Source organism: Notothenia coriiceps, unplaced genomic scaffold (genome assembly GCF_000735185.1).
Source record: "Notothenia coriiceps isolate Sejong01 unplaced genomic scaffold, NC01 NC01_scaffold00027460, whole genome shotgun sequence".
NCBI lineage: Eukaryota > Metazoa > Chordata > Actinopteri > Perciformes > Nototheniidae > Notothenia > Notothenia coriiceps.
Window position 1 is genome coordinate 13,609 of NW_011360161.1, and position 16,229 is coordinate 29,837.

At 41.5% G+C, this 16,229-nt stretch overlaps 2 protein-coding genes across 2 annotated transcripts in view; one reads left to right on the forward strand and one right to left on the reverse strand.

Annotated features, from left to right (window-relative positions):
* Positions 1-7,937, reverse strand: part of ddx11 (DEAD/H (Asp-Glu-Ala-Asp/His) box helicase 11) — a 10,112-nt gene extending 2,175 nt beyond the window's left edge. The window contains exons 1-26 of the mRNA XM_010785239.1: positions 7,859-7,937; positions 7,209-7,351; positions 6,912-7,127; positions 6,741-6,827; positions 6,495-6,631; positions 6,350-6,401; positions 6,151-6,258; positions 5,606-5,693; positions 5,090-5,289; positions 4,856-4,930; positions 4,547-4,624; positions 4,411-4,457; positions 4,249-4,328; positions 4,105-4,146; positions 3,955-4,022; positions 3,822-3,860; positions 3,616-3,745; positions 2,789-2,920; positions 2,591-2,703; positions 2,444-2,516; positions 1,718-1,821; positions 1,470-1,619; positions 1,280-1,348; positions 1,065-1,165; positions 895-979; positions 704-779 (exon numbers count right to left, since the gene is read on the reverse strand). Coding sequence (XP_010783541.1) covers positions 704-779; positions 895-979; positions 1,065-1,165; positions 1,280-1,348; positions 1,470-1,619; positions 1,718-1,821; positions 2,444-2,516; positions 2,591-2,703; positions 2,789-2,920; positions 3,616-3,745; positions 3,822-3,860; positions 3,955-4,022; positions 4,105-4,146; positions 4,249-4,328; positions 4,411-4,457; positions 4,547-4,624; positions 4,856-4,930; positions 5,090-5,289; positions 5,606-5,693; positions 6,151-6,258; positions 6,350-6,401; positions 6,495-6,631; positions 6,741-6,827; positions 6,912-7,127; positions 7,209-7,337 — 2,479 coding nt within the window. The 5' untranslated portion in view covers positions 7,338-7,351; positions 7,859-7,937. The remainder of the gene's footprint in view (positions 1-703; positions 780-894; positions 980-1,064; positions 1,166-1,279; positions 1,349-1,469; positions 1,620-1,717; positions 1,822-2,443; positions 2,517-2,590; positions 2,704-2,788; positions 2,921-3,615; positions 3,746-3,821; positions 3,861-3,954; positions 4,023-4,104; positions 4,147-4,248; positions 4,329-4,410; positions 4,458-4,546; positions 4,625-4,855; positions 4,931-5,089; positions 5,290-5,605; positions 5,694-6,150; positions 6,259-6,349; positions 6,402-6,494; positions 6,632-6,740; positions 6,828-6,911; positions 7,128-7,208; positions 7,352-7,858) is intronic.
* A 315-nt stretch (positions 7,938-8,252) lies between these two features.
* Positions 8,253-16,229, forward strand: part of fkbp4 (FKBP prolyl isomerase 4) — a 10,070-nt gene continuing 2,093 nt past the window's right edge. The window contains exons 1-9 of the mRNA XM_010785242.1: positions 8,253-8,712; positions 9,157-9,301; positions 9,388-9,530; positions 9,671-9,791; positions 10,461-10,617; positions 10,923-11,013; positions 11,130-11,213; positions 11,301-11,486; positions 11,591-11,734. Coding sequence (XP_010783544.1) covers positions 8,614-8,712; positions 9,157-9,301; positions 9,388-9,530; positions 9,671-9,791; positions 10,461-10,617; positions 10,923-11,013; positions 11,130-11,213; positions 11,301-11,486; positions 11,591-11,734 — 1,170 coding nt within the window. The 5' untranslated portion in view covers positions 8,253-8,613. The remainder of the gene's footprint in view (positions 8,713-9,156; positions 9,302-9,387; positions 9,531-9,670; positions 9,792-10,460; positions 10,618-10,922; positions 11,014-11,129; positions 11,214-11,300; positions 11,487-11,590; positions 11,735-16,229) is intronic.

The window sequence follows — 16,229 nt, forward strand, 5'->3', positions numbered from 1 at the left end:
CAGATCGAGGGAGATTATCAGTGGTCTTGTATGTCTTCCATTTTCTAATAATTGCTCCCACAGTTGATTTCTTCACACCAAGCTGCTTTCCTATTGCAGACTCAGTCTTCCCAGCCTGGTGCAGGTCCACAATTTTGTTTCTGGTGTCCTTTGACAGCTCTTTGGTCTTGGCCATAGTGGAGTTTGGAGTGTGACTGTTTGAGGTTGTGGACAGGTGTCTTTTATACTGATAACGAGTTCAAACAGGTGCCATTAATACAGTTAACAAGTGGAGGACAGAGGAGGCTCTTAAAGAAGAAGTTACAGGTCTGTGAGAGCCAGACATCTTGTTTGTTTGTAGGTGACCAAATACTTATTTTCCACCATAATCTGCAAATAAATTCTTTAAAAATCAGACAATGTGATTTTCTGGATTTTTTTTTTCTCATTTTGTCTCTCCTAGCTGAGGTATACCTAGGATGAAAATTACAGGCCTCTCATCTTTTTAAGTGGGAGAACTTCACAATTGGTGGCTGACTAAATACTTTTTTGCCCCACTGTACATCTACAGACAAATCAAAACAGTTTGACTATTAAGCTGTTGAAATGTTACAAAGACTGTTTGAAGTATTTGTAGGTGGACCTTCCAAATAAAGTGCTACCTTTAATAATTTATTCTCAGAGATTTGTATCTGATCTGTTGTCCTGAGTAATGCATCGTTACCTATGGATTGATTGACAGCCTTCATGCACTGGTTTTCTATCAGTGCTTGGCCGGGGCTCTTTCCTCCATTGTGAGGCTAGAAAACAAACACAACTGAGATGAGAACGATGACGTGCTTCATGTCAGCATTTCTGTGACCCTGTGCTCGTTTTGCCAGGTTTGTGAACGCAGTGAGGACAGTGAGGTCTCACCAGGTATTTGTCCAGGTAGGACATCTTTTCCTGCAGCTCTGGGGATTTGATGTTGGGATATGGCATCCCCACCATCACCACACACCTGTGATCATATGCACACAGAAAACAGCATTTAGTACTGTAAGCTTTAGGCAGTATGCAACCTCCCGTCGTCCATATGCACACACCTGCCCAGGTCATCTGAGAAATTGATGCCCTCACTCATCTTTCCTCCGACCACAGAGAACAGCAACGCTCCCGTGAGCCTGCCGGGATCTGCAGCACACCTCTGACAAAAGAAAAAAGACGTGCAAATAGTGTCAATCGTAGAGGCAGTCACTCGTGGTGAATTTATCGTTAACGGTGATGATGAGGGTTGATGTTTGAGCAGTGACTGTTTTACCTGGATACAGCGAGAGAACTCGCTCAGCACCTGCTCCACCTGGTTGGCTTTCTTTGGCTCCTGGAAGATCTGGGAAAGTAATTGTGAAAGCTTAGAAATGTATAAGATTCACTTAAAGAACAGCTTCCCTAAAATATGATTCCACCCTCGAGTTAAGGCGTGATGGAGACAGCTTTCTGTGGCGGTGTACCTTCTTCCTGTTAGCGAGACGACTCAGTGCCCCGCTGGCCTCCCAGTGAGAAACGATGCGTCTGGAGTACTCGTAGGAAGGGAAGAAGCACACGACGCCGCCGGGGACCACGTTACAGATGTTGGAGAGAATTCGCCCCGTCTCATCCATCTGTCAACACGCACACATTTGCAATGGTGCTTGTGTTAACAATGCAGCTACATTCAACAATATTAGGGCAGGATTCAACACAATAGTGTGTCTGGTACCATGCGTGGAGTGTCTCTGCTTTGGAAAGTATAATCCAGCTCCTGACCAGAGGGACCTCTGCACAAGACGAGGGGAAGAATGTTCTCCGGAGGAATTACATGACCTACAGACAAAGGGCAGAAAGAAAGTAGTTCAATTTAGATATAACAGCACCAACATGAAATCATTTTAAACACTTGAATACAAAATATATTCCACATCAAATATAGCTCGGATGTATGCAACAAATCCAAGACATAAGACTTCCTTTTCTGTGTGTATAAATAGTGAAATCAGGTAACTTAACTTCTACTTCACGCAGAACTTATCAGTCTCAGGACACAGTAATAGTACTTTTTTTTAAATTGTGTTGTTCAGATGGCTTATAATACAACAGTTTTAGTTTAAAAGGATGAACAACTAACTAATTATTTAAGTCACAAAATGGCTTCATTTTCGTCTCTCTTGGGTCAGTTCTGATACGATATTTCACCTTCATGACTCAAACCAGGTGCGAGTTGATGACACTATTCTTCTATTTAGTCAATCTGCTTGAATAACCCAATGCGAAGTTGGCACTCAAACTAAAATCGTTTTTTAAGAGTTTGTGAAGCATTATATTATTCATCAAAAATTCCTACACACAGAAATATTGATAAACACATCACTAAGAGAGGGTAAGTTATAAAAGCTGAAAGAGAAATGCCACAAAGTAGTTTGGTTTTAAAAATGGGCCACTGACTCACCACAGGAAAACTCAGTGATGCGCTCTTCTCCCACTCCGGCAGAAAATAGGAGCTCTTGTTTGAAGTCTGAAACCTACACATCACATCTTTCAGAATGAGAAATCTTACACAGCTTGGTTTGTTTTCAGTGGATTTATCATCACTCACAGGCTGCATGGTTCCTCCGGCGATGATGACGGCTCTGCTCTGCTCCAGCACTTGAGCGAAGTGCACCGCTGGATTCAGCAGCAGGAACTTCACGCTGCTCTCTGAAACAGTACCTGGGCATAGAACAGAGGGGGGGTTTACAACACTTTGAATTTGTATTGGCATCCTTTATATGGAGTTGTGTATTCAAAGCAGTACCTTGTCTCTGCACCACCACTCTGCCGTCTGTGTTGCTGTTGGTGAGAGCCATGAAGAAACCCTCCACCTGCATCATGGGAGATGCAGAGAGCACTTTCTCTGCCTCTGACCCCTGCTGGTCAGCTGAAGATCCTGCACACAGCAGCAGAGAGAAGAGACCAATCAACAAAAACAACAACCAGATGAATGCTACACTGTGGGTACAATTATTGAAATATTGAAATAAAGAGGACCGTCTTAAAACAACCTACTTCTTCCACTACAACAAAATCTACATTATTATTAGTTATTCAAAGATGACCAGAAAAGGACTTTGATTGGAGAAGAAGATTTCTCAACTTGTAAACATTTCTATGAATGTATTACAGCTTAGTCTTTCAACTTTGAGGATTTATGTAATCTTTATTTTTATACTTTGATGTGTTTTTTTTTTAAGTATGACGATTAATCTAATAGGGGAAGTTTCTTCATGAGAATTTGTTGGGGCTTTTTACATCTCCTGTTCCTTGTTCTACTTTTTCTGAACTTTTTCCTGTCTTTTTGTATATATGTGCAAATAAATTCAATTATTAACAAAACTATAATACCTCATTGTTTATTGTCTGTTGATTACAAAATGCCAGGATTTCACAAATCGCTGAATGTGACGGATAAGTGTAGTGTGAAAGGAACAATAATATCTGCAGATTAGATCCAGCTCAACCAAAAACACATGTCTCCTTTTGAGCAAGATACTAGTTTAATAACACAATATCTGATGTATTTTTTTCTGCCTCTTCTGCTGAATTTGTTTTTAATGTGTGAGTGACATAAATCAGTCCTCTGACCTGGCGTTGGGTTGCTCTGCAGCGTTTGCAGGTAGCGGTTCAGGCCTTCTGTGCGGCGGTTCTCCTTGATGGAGTTCTGAGTGTGCAGACTCACTCCTGATCCTGCATACTTCTCCACAAAGCCGCCCAGCTGCAGAGAGAAGGCACAGTGGGTACGTCGATATTCACACGAGGCATAAATCAATACATACATATTAAACACTCACCTTTCTGCTGATCAGGCTTTTCTCAAAGTATCTCGGCAACTAAAGTGACATTGAGAGAATTAGAGATGGCAGATTAGGTATGGTGTTCAGGAGCCATGATTGTGATTTTTTTTTAAATCACACTTTCAACTACCTTAAACAAGTTGATGTTGTCGATCTGAGCCTTGAAGAGGAAGTTGTTAATGGTGAGCACTTCCGTTCCTAAAGAAAGAAACATGACAGGTTGGAAATGTCTACATAGATGTGATCTAATGTATGTTATTTATGTGTATTATTTACTTACCTGTTTGTGTAGTCTGGGTCTGTGGATTCTGCCCCACCTTACCTGAAAGGATAGCATGTAAGTCATAGTGTCCAGCAATATCCCCTTCTGACTAACTGGCCATAATCTATAATTACATTCTTATTTTAGCCCAATCACACTCACCTCCCAGCACCCGGACAAGCCCTTCAACCACAAACAGAATCTGTTTAATGTACATGAGGTTCTTTGCCTTCAGTCTGCTCCTGATGTTGTAGAAGTATAAACAAGTCAGGAGGGTGATACAATATTTGATTTATTAATCTCTGTGTGTGTGTGTATACTCACTTGTAGCGGTCAGAATACTGGGTGAGCTGCGAGTGGGCACGGCATAGCTGTAAAAAGATTCATAATTAGGTATTTTGCAGAGAACGTGCGCAATTTAAATCAACATTTTGTACATGATGTGTACCAATTATTTTACCTGCGCTCCAGTGAGCTCGGCACTGTGTATACAGGAGAGCGTGTCACTAAGATTGTGCGCTTCATCTATGATCACCACCTGTAAGAAAATCCAGTTTAAGTTGAAACTGATCAAAGAATGATCAGCTATCCAAACAGTTTCAAACTATATCCTTTACTTTGTTCAGAACCATTATTGTTAAGGGCCAAAGGTTAAACAAATTGTGAAAAAAAAATTGTTTTAACATTACTAGGCCATTTTTTATATTTCCTTGGTAATTCTGAAAATGTCTGAACAGAAAACCCTTGAGAGAATCAAAAATAATCCTACCTGACCCTTCAGCTGGATCCCTGCTGCCTTCCTTGTTGCTTCATGAAGCAAAATCTGATAGGGCAGCACCACCAACTATGCAGACACAATTAACAGTTAACACGTAAACTTCAAATAAAAGGTAATGACTTAATAAATCAAATAAATCATTTAGTGAAAACCAAATGATGTTTCGAGCACAGAGAGCAAGAAATCTTCAGAGTAATGAGACAGAGAAATGGACGCCAGTGTTACCTGAGCAGGGGGAACAGAGAGGCGCGTGGCGTAGTACGGACATGAGTGTGTCTCTCTGCCCAGCTTCAGCATCTGCTCTATATCGTGGACCTTCCCCAGAACGTCGTCCCTCATCTGCTGCAGAGCCGTAGCTTTATTATAGGGACACACACTCTTTGCTGGGCCCCGCTTACGTTTTACACCCTCTTCCTGATGCTTGTCTACAAAATGGCAAAACAGGAAGCGTTGTAAGTAAAACTGGTTTTATTTATGTATATCTTATTGAGACAGCTCTTGGGTAATGGGCTTTCTTATTGCTCTGGAAATATTGGTCAGTTTTCAATGTTTTTTCTTCATTTTCGATTTACTCGGATTTGTGGCTGTTTTTGTGTGTGTCTTTCAAATAATCTCAACAAAGCTTTTCTGGTTCAAATGAAGATTAAATAACACATACTTGTCATACAAACTTCAACTTATCTGGAAATATGTTTATGTAATATCAGAAGTTATAGAGCTACATTTTTTAGTTGCTCTCACCATGTTTGTTTTTCTGCATCTCCAAGCAGCGGTCATTAATGCGTTGGCTGCTGCCAAGGCGTCGCACCTCGTCGTTGATACACAGATTCTGGAAAGTATACCATTTTATGTTTACTGGGCAAATACTCTTTGTAATGGTTAACAATTAACAATTGTGGTTTTACTGAATGAGTACAAGTAACAGTTCCAATTGAATGCCGAGCCTAGTGTGGGAGGGGAAGAAATGCAGATAAAGTTTCACGCTACATTTTTCAATAAAAAACCTGTAGAATGTAATCCCATTTTTTTTTAGTTATTCCTAAATTGGAAGAAAACAAAATATTTTAAAAAGTATAAATAACCGTAATATTCTGGTATTACTTATCTTTGCAACAGCCTACTTCTACAGATAATTTTAGGAGCCTTTATCAGACAACAAATACTAAATTGAATCTTTAACTGGTAGGGTTTGCAAGTGTGTGTGTGTGTGTGTGTGTGTGTGTGTGTGTGTGTGTGTGTGTGTGTGTGTGTGTGTGTGTGTGTGTGTGTGTGTGTGGTGCACATACCTGCCGTGAGCCCAGGGTGACCAGACTGATGTCCTTGCTGAAGGGACTCTTTTGAACCTCATGAACAAACTGGGCCAGCTGGGAGTGAGTGCGACTGCAGTAGTAAATCTGAAAACACACACATGTATACAGCCTCACTTCAAGGTAACATGTTACACATATCCTTAGAGTTACAATGTGAAATGTCTCTTTCACACACCTTAGTAACATGTTCTTCAACCAGATCGTCGTCTTCCTCAGTAGCAGAAAATCTAAGCATGAGAGCAAACACACCCTGCTGTTGTTGTCCGTCACTGTGATGTAACATTTGATATGATTTGTAACCAATCAATGGCTGCTCTCACCTGCTCTTGGTCTTTGACTCGTCATCGCTCTCATATTCTGCGATGATGAGCTCCTCGTCCTCTTGATCTCCTTGGGGCTCGGTTTGTTCCTCTTTACTGAGCTGGAGCAATTTTATTGCCTCTTCATCTTCACAGCTCTACAGAAATGTATATGTTTAGTTGTAGAGACTGAACGTATGATAATTGTAATTTATGGGGAATGTTCTATGCCTGGCACCTTTAAGATCACTGTGCAAGATCACTTACTTTTCTTTTCATTGCATACTTCAGTTGAACGTTATTTCTGATCATTTCTAATCGTTCTTCCCTCTTCTTTCTTTTCAATTCTTCGTCCTGGCACAGAAAAACATACAATTATGTTAAAACTGAGTGGTTGATAAGCTGGAAAGCCAAGGTCAAATACATTGACTTTCTTACCTTCAACTTTGACACCAAATCACGATCTGCTTTTTTTTGAACAAAATCAGTGATCCAGTCTGGCCCTGCAGATGAGCTGCTAGTGGAGGATGGAGCAGTGACAGTGGAGAGAGCTGCTTCTCCTTCATGCAGCAGAGCAGCTGACTCCTGTTTCCTCTTCTCCTCAAAGTCAGTGAGCCAGCTCAGCGCTCCACATATCAGACTCAGAGACTTGCCCTGGGTTAATGGACACACATGTTAAAATGGCAAAATATCAATAAAATATCTCTTATATACAGTACATGCCCACATACACACCGTCCCAGTTGGACTTTCAAAGATTCCAACTTTGCCCTGGTCAAGAGCACTGTACAGGGCTTGCATAAACTGCTCCTGGATGTTGTAGGGCTGATAGGGAAATGGAAATGTGTCCCTGCCATTTTCCATGATTGTGAACCTCCCTGGAGGATGACATGAATAGGTTAACAAAGAAGCCTCTTAATCATTGAACAGCACCTAGTTTGTTTAGACTGTGTGTATTAGCTACAGTCCTCCACTCCTGATAGTGATGTTGTGTCTCAGATGAAACACACGGGTCTCCTGACCTCCTATGGGTTGGATTCTGCTTTTGTGCAGATCAATCAATTATGATCCAATGTGCCTCATATAACTACATGGCATGAGTGTGCCACAATGCAGTTCATAATTATTTATCCTTAGATATTTTAAATTCGTCAACATGGTTTGGGACGCAGCTAACATTTGTTTTTTTAAAGTTGTCACTACTGGCTGTTGAGTTACCTTGAAACAGAAACGTTATCTCCAATTTAGGTTGAGATATAATGTTAGCTGTCTGGATTACATAGCTCAAAGCTAGCTAACTTGTAACCTATCACATTAGCTGACGTCATATGTCTACAGCTGATCGTTTTTTGTACAGAGATGGTTGGTATATATTAGCTACTTACCCGCAGATTGATAATGTTAGCCTTGAAAAAGAAGATTTTACTTTGTTAGAATGTTTACCTCCCCTGTTCAACATCCGCGCCAACAGGCAGCGGTGGGGAGGAGATCTGACCAATAGGGTGCAAGATACACCAAAGAGCGCGTGATTTATTATAGTGAAGTGCTTGAGTGGACGGGGCTATACAGACATATTACCTATTATCCATTAAATGTGGGCCTGTGTGGTTATTACATAATGTTTAACCTAAGTATTATATAAAATATCCATGTTTAAATCTGTAAATTATTAATTTGCCCTGCTCTTTGTAAGTGCACCGCCCTACCGGAGGATCCCTTTGACGTAAAAGTAGCGCCACCAAAGCGGGCTCATCCCCTGGTTCCTCCTAGAATGTCTGGAAAATTCTCTGCCCTTTTTTAAGCGCTTGTCAGATGCCATACAGCGAGACAACGTGGACCTGAAGTAACGTAAACGAAAGCTTCTATTCTGCTCGGATACATGTGTGACGGATGCAAAACAATACCAGTGCATCTAGTAGGAAGCTGTATCGTGCATTTTCTTAACAGTAGCACTCACAAGTAAACAAGGCTAGAGATTTAAGCAACGTTAGTTAGCTAGCTAGCGTTTCAGTGAGTGAGGTTGTTTGTTGCTGCACTTAGCGTGGTTTGAGAAGTAGTTAGCTTAGCCGCTGCTACTATTAGCTAGTGTTAGTAGAAATTGTGGTGCGGGTCAAAGGACTAGGAGGGTTAAATCTGCCTCATGACAATGACTGCAGAAGAGCAGACAAGTGAAGGACAGCAGACCATCCCAATGGAGGGAGAGGACATCACCCCAAAGAAAGACGGGGGTGTTTTCAAGGTAACGTTAAGTGATTGTGTTTTGATACTACATATTAATCCTGGCTGCTTGTTGTTTACTCATGCGGATAGGCTAATGTGAGCTAATGCTAGCTTATCTCGGGCACCGTGAATAAAAACACCGTATGCAAGCTACACTGTTTATCCATTGTCCTACCATTGGTCTCCCAGCTAACTTATTGCCACGATGTCAACAACATGCGTAAAGATAATTAGCCATGTCCGCATCTTTAGAAAGATCTAGAACCACGGAGACATACTAAACGCTAAAACTATTAGTGGTGATGCCGGGCATTTCATATCCTCACACGCACACATTTACAACTCACGTTCATTCACATGGATTTTGGACCTGGCTTTAGATGTCCGTAGCTGAGATGACTTTCTAACTTTCAATTCCCTACTGTTTATATGATAAATTCTCCTTTTGCTGTCTGTTTTCCAGCTGGTCAAAAGAGAAGGCACAGGCACAGAGCTGCCTATGACCGGTGACAAAGTGTTTGTTCATTATGTGGGCACACTTTTGGATGGTTCCCCATTCGACTCAAGCAGAGACAGAGAAGACAAGTTTTCCTTTGAGTTGGGCAAAGGTTTGTTTCATATCTACCTTAGATGTGAACATTTAACTTTCATTGTTGCCCAGCCACTGTTGGTAATCCATCTTCTTTGTGTTTAGGTCAAGTGATAAAAGCATGGGACATCGGTGTGGCCACAATGAAAGTGGGGGAGTTGTGCCAGTTCATCTGTAAGCCAGAGTATGCTTATGGATCTGCAGGGAGTCCCCCAAAGATACCCCCCAATGCCACTCTGGTTTTTGAGGTACGTGTCAGTAATATCAGGTTATTTTGTCTATGTTACATTGCAAACCGTTTCTCCTGGTTTATGATTGAAATGCAGTGTGCTAATATCCTTTTTAGGTGTGAAAATATATGATTTTACCCATGTATGCACACTTTTAGGTGGAGCTGTTTGAATTTCGAGGCGAGGACATTACAGAGGGAGAGGATGGAGGAATTATCCGTCGCATTATCACGAAAGGGGAGGGATATTCCAAGCCTAATGAAGGAGCTTCTGTTGACGGTAAATCATCCAGACACTGCTATTTCTTTGCTAACAATGAAAAGAGATTAGAGTACCTACCTACTTACATTATTATTTCTTTGTTTTTGCAAATGTAAGACTTTTTAATGCACTTACTTCTTAACAGTTTAAATACTTTTTAAAGATTGATTAAAAAGCATGTTTATACATATCAATTACTTATCTTTAGATGTATTGGGTCAATGCTAAGGTGGCTTTAAAGCATTTTAAGTTTCATCTATTATTAAGAGTCAGCTTGAATTCATGAAGATAACTTTAGTTTCTAAAAATTGCAGCACATAGAGTCTAGAGAAGACAATTAATTCAAGGCTCGACACATTTTTTTCTCGCCATGAAACCCGGCACCTACTGTAACTTGTTTAATTAAAATCTACTTATCACTGCTGTTTTACAAACATTGACAGCCATATTTTATTTTTAATAGGGCGAGAGGGTTAGTCTATTTCATAATGCTAACTTTGCTTTGCTGTCACACATTTACAGGCATCCTCAACAAAGCAGAACATATTTATCGACTGTTAGTTGCAGCAATTATCCTCAGCTGCAGCTTTTTGACAGCTGCCAATCTACTGCATGCTAACAATTGTGTGGCTAACTCACGTCTGGTTTGTGGCACAACCTAACCTAAGCTTTTTCCAACCCTTTCAGTGACTGTGGAGGGTTCCTATGAGGGACGTGTTTTTGACGAGAGAGAACTTAAGTTTGAGATTGGAGATGGAGAAGGTCTTGGCCTGCCAGTTGGAGTGGAGAAAGCTATCATAGCGATGGAGCAGGGAGAGGAGGCAATCTTCCATATTAAGCCTAAGTATGATCATATATATTAAGACATGTGTTTTGTAATAAGTGTTGTATACAGGTCTCTCTGATCATTCATGTGTCGATATACATCTCTGAAGCTGAACGGTTTGAGTTGAATCCAACTCGACGATAAAGCAATCTCAGTGTTAAGACAAATGGATAACAGGAGTGACATTTTGCCAACCCAATCAAAGATAGAACATAAGACGCCATATTACATTGCAAAGCTGTTTTAACTCAAACAGCAACTGAAACTACAGTATTTTTACACCACACCTGAGATTATTAATGATAAGTGTCTTTGATTTGCAGATACGGCTTTGGGAGTGCTGGAAATGCAAAGCATGAAATTCCTGGTGGAGCAACGCTGCAATACAAAATAAAGCTGGCAGCCTTTGAGAAGGTAAACAGATCTTGCCGCTGAGTAGTAAACACAACTTGGCTTATAATGTTCACAAATTAAATGTCAGTTCTGACGTTGATGTTTCTGAAGTGATTTATATGTTATGGTTTCTTCAGGCTAAAGAATCATGGGAGATGAACACAGTGGAGAAGCTGGAACAAAGCATCATTGTCAAAGAGAAGGGAACACAGTATTTTAAGGTGAGCATTGGGATGTTTACACATTTTATAATCATATATATCATATCTTAAAGACATAGACCTCATGTTTTCTATGATTTGTTGCAGGAGGGGAAATACAAGCAGGCGTCAGTGCAGTACAAAAGGATTGTATCATGGCTGGAAAATGAATCTGGTTTGTCAGAGGAGGACGAGAAGAAAGCAAAAGCTTTGCAACTGGCGGCAAATCTGAATTTGGCCATGTGCTTCCTTAAACTACAGGAGCCAAACAAAGCCCTAGAAAACTGTGACAAGGTATTTATAATCGACTGTTAGCACATTATTCATTCCGTATGTAGCACGTTGGAGACTTGTGAAGGTGTTAATAACATTTCACTGTACTCTGTTAATGATCATAGGCTCTGGAATTGAATCCATCCAATGAAAAGGCTTTGTTCCGAAGGGGAGAGGCACTTTTCGGTATGAAGGAGTTCGACCAGGCAAAAGATGTTTTCCAGCAGGTTCTTCAACTGTACCCTGCCAACAAAGCTGCCAAGAGCCAGGTACATGCTATGTGTTGATTGATTTCCACCTGGGTTGTAATTACCTCAAATTTGCCCTGATGATACATTTGTTACAAATGGGGGGAAAAGGGTTCATAGGAGGGATGTTGAGATTCACCGATTCGCATCGGTGCACTATCATAGACGTTCAAGATGCGAGTGCACCGGTTGAAAGAGTGCACATCGGCTACAGTTTGGGTTAAACTCGCGATGCATCGATTGCGTAGCGTCTTTGCATCGGTAAAAAAACGATTCATTCATATAATATCCTGTCAGCACTCAGCAGAGATGATCTTTGATCATTGCTTTGCACTACGGAGGCCGAGAGTCTCAGTTATCAACACACATGGAAGTCGAGGAGAAAGAGAAACACAGCGCATCGAAAAATACCTACAAAACAAACGTTTGGAAACACTTCGGATTTTTCAAGAAAGACGGTCAACTTGAAAAATCGCTCGCAAATTGTAAACGATGCCTTGCCGCTTTAAAGTACACAAGTAGTGCGAGGAACTTTATAGACCCTCCAGAAAAACGCGGGCAAAAATCCTTGATTATGCAATTAAACATGCAGGGTTTTTATGTGATTTTATGCGGTGAAATTGCGGGAAGTTGCGGAAAAAAGGTGATTCTTCTCCCACACCCTGTTACTAGGCTACTACTGAATGAAAGGGAGCCCTTTTTAAAGAGTACCTATGATAAACAAGCATACTAGAAGCAAGCTACATCACAGAAAGTGCTGGTAATGTTTTTGTTCTTTTTTTATTATTTTCTCAACTTAAGCATGGCTTAAACATTCCTGAGTCACAACATTTTCAAAAAATAAAATAAATTCTTCCTGCTTTATAAAAGTGAGGTAGAACAGACCATCTGTTATGCTACAATAATATTTTCAAAGACAGAAACCGAGTAGCTGTTGAACATCAACTTGCCAAAATCACAGGATTTTGAAAATAACATTATCTCTCAATGAGGCAAACCTACTTGACCATTGAATGGTTCTATAAAACTTAGGTAACACAATACTGTATTGCTATGCAATAACAAAACAAAAACAGTGCAATGATCTTACAACTGTTAGGTTGTAGTAAAGTTAAGCTATATACACAAGAAATTGTGCAATCTTACAACTTTTAAAGTTGTATTAACTACTGAATGCATCAACAAGAGTTCACAGTTTATGAAAAATGAACACATACGTCACCAAAAAAATTTTCAAGAGCAATCTTACAACAAGTTGTATTAATTCCTGCATTAAATTAGAGTCCACTGTGTTTGAAAACGACTGCATAGTCTGTGTCACTGTCCAATCATTCATCATTCATCATCCTCCAACCCCTCTCCCTCAATCTCCATGTCCTCCCCCTCTATCACTTTTCCTTTCTCCCTCTCCTCCCTCTCAAACGCTCCACTGAGGATCCGTTGGTTATGGCATAAGAAGACCAAGGCTTTGAGGTTTTGGTTGGTAGTTGATCTCCTTCGGCTGGACAACACCAGCTTGTAGATGCTTTTGCTTCGTTCAGCATCGGCTGAGTTGGGAACAGCATCTTTGTATCGGTGGGCCAAGGAAGACAGTACAGGAAGTCTCTCCTGTACGCCATCCCAGAACACATCCAAATCCACCACGCCAGACAGTGCAGCTCTGAGTGCTGCTGGACCCAGGGCTGTGAAATATAGAATCAAATTCATGTCTTGGCACGTGAGTGAAACCTGGAATGGCCTTGTAGCTTTCTACAGAGTCATCTAGGAATGCGATGTGACGAGGATCAAACACCCTGACCTCCTGAAGAAAGCCTATGGCTGGCTGCCCATCTGACATGTACTTGGTGAGCTTTTCTTCAGCATTGACGTATGCCTCGCCAACTGTGCGGAGGATCTCGGTCTTCGTGCGGCGTGGCATGTCCAACTCCTTGAAGTATTTGTCACATACCTCATACTGCATCTCTTTATTGGCAGCAATGACCACCTGCAGATCCTCCAGATAATTGAAGATCTTTGTGGTCACTGGGCGTCTGCTCTCGAAGATGTCTAGTAGATTGAGGATGTGTTTGCACTTGTCAGCCATGATATTGATCTGCACATTCAGGGACTGAGCCAGGTTTGGGTCTTGAAGCATGTCCTGGAGTCTCTCCACAGACTGTGGTACACTTCTGCCACACACCTGTGAATGAAAATCACAAAGAGAAAGAAAGTGATTAGGTCAAACTGACACCAACAACAAGGTAGAACGCGTGAAGTAGGAGCGTGGAAGCAATCATAATATTCAGGACCAAAACGGACAGACAGCCAAGGAACAACAGATACCCTTCAAGACAAAAAGGTACAACCTAACAACAATGATTCAAGCGGACAAGGCGGACAATTTTATGTAAAAACAATTCAAAAGACCGACAGAGGTCCGAGACGTCAAACCCAGGTTGGTGGGAACGCTGTTACTACTAACATGATATATAAGCTTACGATAAAACGATACTAACCATACAATAAATCTGGGAGGTCCTTTTTGCGCTAAGACGCTAGCGTCTTAAATGGGCGTATAGTCGTTTTACTGTGTTCTAAAAATTTTCCGGCGTCTAAAATAGTTATTCGGCGTATTAGGGGACGTAAAAGGTGTGTTTCAACTCTTTTTTTTTTTTTTTTTTTCAATTGGAGCTGCTCATTCAAACTAACTACTACGTTGCAGTAGTCGTAGCGCGTCTGATCTTACCGCTTTTGTGGCAGCACCTTCCACACCTTAAGTGTGTGGTTACTACTTGTTTAGCTTAGGTAAAAGTGTAAACTGGAGATGGGTGCTTGCAAGTCGATTTTGGCCGTTTCGTCATGTTGTTAAGAACGTGCTTTCACCCCCTTTGACAAGACGTGGTGGCACACACACCCACACACACCAAACACACACACAACACACACACACACACACACAACACACACCACCCACACACACCACACACACACACACACACAACACACACCCAAACACACACACCACAACACCAACACCACACACACACCACACTTGGGTTAACGCAAATGTTATTTATTTGTAACTTACACCAATTAACTTATCATTTCCCAAATTGAAAATAAATAACAAAACGAAACATATGTACAAACAATCCATACATCACACGTACACAAATAGATAATTTAAAGAAATTTTTAATTAAATAGAAGATGTAATGACAATTTGAAATCCGGACGTATGGTTTAACCAATTTTAGCCATGGGTAATAAATCAATCAGATAGATTAAAATGATCGACTCCTCGGCCCTCTCCCACTTCTCCTCGACCCTTTCGGCCCGCTTTTTTTTTCTTAATTAACTGACAACGTATTACATTTGAGTAACGCCGCTGAGTTATTTTTCCCCCAATTGCGAATCACCGGTCCAACCACACCTCTCTCCTTATTTATTCTGTCCTTGGGGTTACCAAATTTTTTTGTTAGATAAGAATAACCCGAAATCCTAGAACGACACTCAGGCTCCCCACCGCGCCGGTGGACGTGACGCAGTTGTAAGGGTGACAGCAGATTTCGTCGGTGGGTCAGGAGTTACTCCTTCCTAAGGGCGTTACTTTTTCATTAGGGTTTGTACCGCGTTCGCGTCCCCGGTAGGCCTAAAGTGGTGGCGCCCCAGGTGGCCAGGCTACGCCCCAGCCGCCACGGAGCCGCTCGGACGAAGTTCCGTCGTTTATGGAGACGTCGGTCTGTTTACACTTCGGCTTTTCGTTCTCAACGGTTCGAAAGAACGTCCTTTTTGGACAACGATGCCACGACGTAATAAACTACTCTGAGTCTACGATCTCCTCTACGGCAGACTTGTAGGACGACACGTGGTGAGTTCTTCGCTAGGTCAAAGACGTACGCTAGACCGGATGGACGGGTCTGTGGGCCACAAGGAACTCGGTCGACGTTAGTAAGTGACATAGACGACCGGACAGCCTTTACGGATCTTCTTATGTCGGGTAAGTTTACTGCGCTACACTAACACAAGCACGTGTCTATTACGTGGCTTCGGATGTACTTCTCCGTAAAGTAGACGAACGGTCCCGCGGACGATGGCGGTTGAGTGACGGTGATAGTGCCGGTAGCGCGGCATGTGTTAATTAACGTGGAGTAAGCATTAACGGAATGGCGTTTGGATAACAAGTCAACTTGTCGAAGTACTACTTCAACAGAGTTGGGTCTACAAGAAGTTACGACCTAGTGCGTTCTCTTCTATAGAGACGAAGTACTGTTTGTTCGACGGTTGTTTTTTCCACTGGTACGGAGGTTTGGGGACACGTTGTGCCACCTTGAGGACCAAGAAACGGTCATGTTATGGTGTCTCTCATGAAACCTGACATGTTCCTCAAGTAGCTCTAGCTTTGTGTCCATTTATTTACACATTGAAGTGTATTGTCATTAATAGGGAAAGAGGTGGTCAATCCGGGGAATGTGGATGTGTGTGTGTTTGTACTTACACAATTAATATAGTTGCATTTTACATCATTGTAAATTCG